Genomic DNA, 4,647 nt, shown 5'->3' with positions numbered 1-4,647 from the left:
GGGAAAGAAGTAAAATGGCTCTTATACTTCCTGGTTAGAGCAACTAAGTCAGTGTGTGCTGAAGAGCTCATTTCAAGTAGAAGAGCTAAAGAACCCCTTGTGTTTTGGTTGCAGTTGTTGTACTCTCCCATTGAGAATATCCAGAGAGTAGCTGCTGGTGTGCTTTGTGAACTGGCTCAAGACAAGGAAGCAGCTGAAGCGATTGAAGCTGAAGGTGCCACTGCCCCTTTAACAGAATTGCTTCATTCTAGGAATGAGGGTGTTGGTAAGTGAAGTTAAAACCCAGGTTTCATACTTGAGTTAGAAATGTTGCTAGAAGTCTTGACCTCTGCTAAACTGGCTCTTTGTTTCGATAGCAACATACGCAGCTGCAGTGCTGTTCAGAATGTCTGAGGACAAACCACAAGACTATAAGAAGCGACTTTCGGTTGAATTGACAAGTTCTCTGTTCCGGACTGAGCCAATGGCTTGGAATGAGGTGAGTTGTGTCTTCTGTGTTAACGGTTCCTTGAGCAGATCTTCTATATCCTCTCCTCCCTCCACTAGGGAAGTGTAGATGGGCCTACATGCCTGGTGGCATCTAGCTTTACACAGCCACGTGGCTGTACCTTGTTTACTCTCTCTCTGAGTTCAGGTTCAGTGAACCTGTGCTAAGCAGCCTTCAAGCTGCTTTTTCCCTTGCAGACAGTCCATTCTCTGCTGCTGCCGGAGTGTATAGTTCTTGTTATGTCTGCTAGTGTGCAAAGCTGTGTACAAGAACTTTGTACATCTCTTTGCTGCTTGTCAAAACCTAATGAACTCTGGATGCAAAAATAGAAACATGAGTGATATGAGGGAAGCATAAATATGAAACATATCCTGTGAGGCTTCTATCAAGCCAGCAATGTAGGATTAGTAATGGGGTGGTGATGCAATTTGTCTTCTTAGAACTGAGCTTTCAATTTGACTACATCTGCAGACTGATTATCACACATTGCCTTTTCTCATGTTTAAAGGGCTACACAGGGAGCTGAGACTGCAAACAAACTGCGTGAGGAAGGTAGAGGGAAGGCTCCACTAATTCTTTGTCTTCCCACAGGTTCTTAAGATTCAGAAGCATAGCTTAGCTTATCTTAGATGTGTCTGCTACATCTAGGACAGTAGCCCTGGATTTGTACTATTTAAGTGCTTACATTTCTGTTTTCCTAAAATGTGTATCCACTACAGGAATATGTGTGTGTAAGTTAAAATGGAATTTCTCTTTGAGATTGGAGTTGAGCAATTGCACTGCAGACAGGCAATTACTTCTGTAATTGAACAAATGGGAGAGGGTTCCTCAGAACTCTTACAAGCTCTGTTGCTGGCTTGGGAATATCCAGACAGCTGACTTGCAGGAGCTGGGCAGGTGTAGCTGAGGAGTGTTCCTAGACCTGCCCTATCTCTTTTATTGCCAAACAGAACCTTCCAGTGATCTGTGGATTCCTATACCTAAATCTGGCTGTTGCACGTTGGATGCAGATGCATAGCTATAAAGGCATTTCATGTTTGCAGCAGTACCATGCTGCGGTGCTCACTGCAGAAGAGCTGCTCAAAGGGATCTGGGGCAAGATTCAGAAATTCTTAAAACTCAGAATTACTAGTCCTGGCCAAAAGACCTGATGTTAAAACTGTTTTGTAATTTTTTGTGTACATGTAGACAGCAGATCTCGGACTCGATATTGGTGCCCAGGGAGAACCTCTCGGATACCGCCCAGATGGTATGTCTCTGCCATTCCCCTTGACTACACTTAAGTTGGATGAAGTCAAGTCGTAGCGTTTAAAGGAGAACTGCAAATGAGCAGGGAGTGAATTGGCTCTTCAGCAAAGATATTGCAAACTGACAGGCAGATGGGCAACTGCCAGTTCAAATAACCAGTTTCTGCAATGCCACTGGCAGCACTGAAATGGGAGCCGTATGAACATGCAAAACTGGTGTCTCTTGTCTGAGTCCTGTGGGAACATTTCCCGCTGAGCTGTTGTTTTCAGAAATCTTTTACATTCTTTACAAATGGAGTTGACAATTCCAATAGTGCAGTTTTTCTTTAAAACAACAAAGCTGGTATTGAACGCATTAGTCTGTAAGTGTCTATAGACTTGAACGCAAGCCTGTCCCTAAGGATTCTGAGCTATTTTTGACTAGTCTTTCAGAAGCAAGTCTACAGTCTTGGAGCCTGGTTTTGCTGCAGTGTTGTTGAATTTTAGTACTGTTGATTGTGCAGACTAATGGCTTGGCTGGAATCTGCTCGTGCTTCTGACTGCAGTGTGCTTTGTCTGCAGAATCCTACTGGAAGGCTGTTTCAAACAATGAAATAGCCATTAAGGGCAGGCAACAGATTGTGTTGAACTTGGCTGAACTAGAAAACAATTAGATGGCTACATGATCTCCTCACACACTGATACTTGCAGCTTCTGATGCATCTAACATCTGTTAACATTATGCTTTTTTTTCCCCTCTGCCACCTTTAACTTTCTTAGATCCTAGCTACCGTTCTTTCCACTCTGGCGGATACGGTCAGGATGCCTTGGGTATGGACCCTATGATGGAACATGAAATGGGTGGCCACCACCCTGGTGCTGACTACCCAGTTGATGGTCTGCCAGATCTTGGCCATGCCCAGGACCTTATGGATGGGCTGCCTCCAGGTGACAGTAATCAGTTGGCCTGGTTCGATACTGACCTGTAAATCATCCTTTAGGTAAGAAGCTCCAACCTTGAATTATAAAAACAAAACAAAAAACCAGAAAAACAGCTGACTGGACAGAGGACTTGGTTGGCAGGGAGGGACTGGCTCAGTTGGGTCTCAGTGTGCCAGAATAACACACAAATGCTCTGGAAACACACAATCAGCACACTCCAAACTGACTTCTGCCGTGAAGCGTGGAAGTAATTAACTGTAATGTCTTGTGCGCCGGCTTCATGCAGTTTTGATGTGTTAGAAGAGCCCTTTATGACTCAGGAACACTGACACCTGTGTTTTTTCTCTTTGCAGCTGTATCATCTGAGTGAACTTGCATTGATTGGCCTGTAGAGTTGCTGAGAGGGCTCGAGGGGTGGGCTAGTATCTCAGAAAGTGCCTGACACACTAACCAAGCTGAGTTTCCTATGGGAACAATTGAAGTAAACTTTTTGTTCTGGTCCTTTTTGGTCGAGGAGTAATAATACAAATGGATTTTGGGAGTGATTCAAGAAACGAAGAATGCACAAGAATGAATTGCAAGATGGAATTTATCAAACCCTAGCCTTGCTTGTTAAAAATTTATTATTTTTTTTAAATCTCTGTAATGGTACTGACCTTGCTTGCTTTGGAAGTAGCCTTTCTTTTTGCAGTAATTGTTGTTAGTTTTTTTTAAAGTCTCTCGTAGTATTAAGTTATAGTGAATATGCTACAGCAGTTTCTAATTTTTAAGGATTGAGTAAAGGTGTAGAACACTAATTCATAATCGCTCTAACTGTATTCTGAATAAAGTGTAACATTGTGTAGCCTTTTTGTATAAAAAACTAGACAAATAGAAATGGTCCAATTAGTTTCCTTTTTAATATGCTTAAAATAAGCAGGTGGATCTATTTCATGTTTTTGATCAAAAACTTTATCTGGGATATGTCTGGGTAGGGGCCAGTAAGAACTGTTTATTTGGAACCTTGTATTGGACAGTTTACCAGTTGCCTTTTATCCCAAAGTTATTGTAGCCTGCTGTGATACAGATGCTTCATGAGAAAAATGCAGTTATAAAATGGTTCAAAATTAAAGTAAACTTTTAATTCACTCTGTGTCAAATTATTTCAGATCATGAAAGTGTATTTCTGTCTTAACAAGTCCTCTGAAAGTTGTCCTGAAATTGCACAACTACTTCAGAGGAGGGAGCCAAGAATGATTTGCTACTTTCATCCCACTACAGTGTAGTAGTTACCTTGTAGAGCCTAGATGTTTCCCACTGCAGTGTTCTTCCCCTTGACATGATACTGATTTGCAGGGGCCAGGTCCAGCTAAATGCAAGGCAACTACCCTTTGTGCCTGGCCTGCCTGCCACATGCTCACTTCAAAAAGTGAGAACAGCATCTTGCTTCAGCTCTCATCTGCTGTGCACTGTCACAGGGTCAGATAAAGATCCTTTTCTTACAAGCTGTCAGTGGGTTCAGTAGCTTAAACCCACTTTCAGGCATTTCAGTCTTCAGTTACTGTGCAAGGCATGACCTGTGTGTAACTGACTTCTCTTGAGGCTGCACCTGTGTGTCTGGAAGTGGGGAAAGAGATTCTTGAACTGCTGCCTAAGCTATAGACTCTGCACATCTGCACAGTGCTTCTGTGGGAGCAAACACTCCCAGGCCTGTTTCCACTTCAGGCAGCAGTTTGCAGCCCTGGGTGCAGAGGCTCATGGCTCAAGATGGTGAGAGCTGAAGGGAATACATCAGCCTCCCCTCCCCTTGTGCTGCAGAGGGGAAAGTCTAACCCACTACCTCAGCTTTGTTCCTCTTGGCCACACTGTTATTGTAAAACACTAGACCAAATAATAGCCTCCACTTAACTTTTCCCCATTTCTAGTAACTCCAGCTGTTATGAGTGTTATTTGAAGTTATGTGAGAAAACAATTCCTGTAAAACACAAGGTAAAATCTGTTTACCTAGGGCAG

At 43.0% G+C, this 4,647-nt stretch overlaps 1 protein-coding gene across 1 annotated transcript in view; it reads left to right on the top strand.

Moving 5' to 3' along the window:
* The window catches only part of CTNNB1 (catenin (cadherin-associated protein), beta 1, 88kDa), an 8,550-nt gene extending 4,768 nt beyond the window's left edge, over window positions 1–3,782 (top strand). The window contains exons 11-15 of the mRNA XM_009080667.1: window positions 115–265; window positions 357–478; window positions 1,676–1,736; window positions 2,494–2,714; window positions 3,009–3,782. Of these exons, the coding sequence (XP_009078915.1) occupies window positions 115–265; window positions 357–478; window positions 1,676–1,736; window positions 2,494–2,702 (543 nt within the window). The 3' untranslated portion in view covers window positions 2,703–2,714; window positions 3,009–3,782. The remainder of the gene's footprint in view (window positions 1–114; window positions 266–356; window positions 479–1,675; window positions 1,737–2,493; window positions 2,715–3,008) is intronic.
* The last annotated feature ends 865 nt before the right edge of the window (window positions 3,783–4,647 follow it).

Source organism: Acanthisitta chloris, unplaced genomic scaffold, assembly GCF_000695815.1.
Source record: "Acanthisitta chloris isolate BGI_N310 unplaced genomic scaffold, ASM69581v1 scaffold10008, whole genome shotgun sequence".
Lineage (NCBI taxonomy): Eukaryota > Metazoa > Chordata > Aves > Passeriformes > Acanthisittidae > Acanthisitta > Acanthisitta chloris.
The sequence above is the reverse complement of the archived record's forward strand: the minus strand, read 5'-3'. Positions and strand labels throughout refer to the sequence as shown.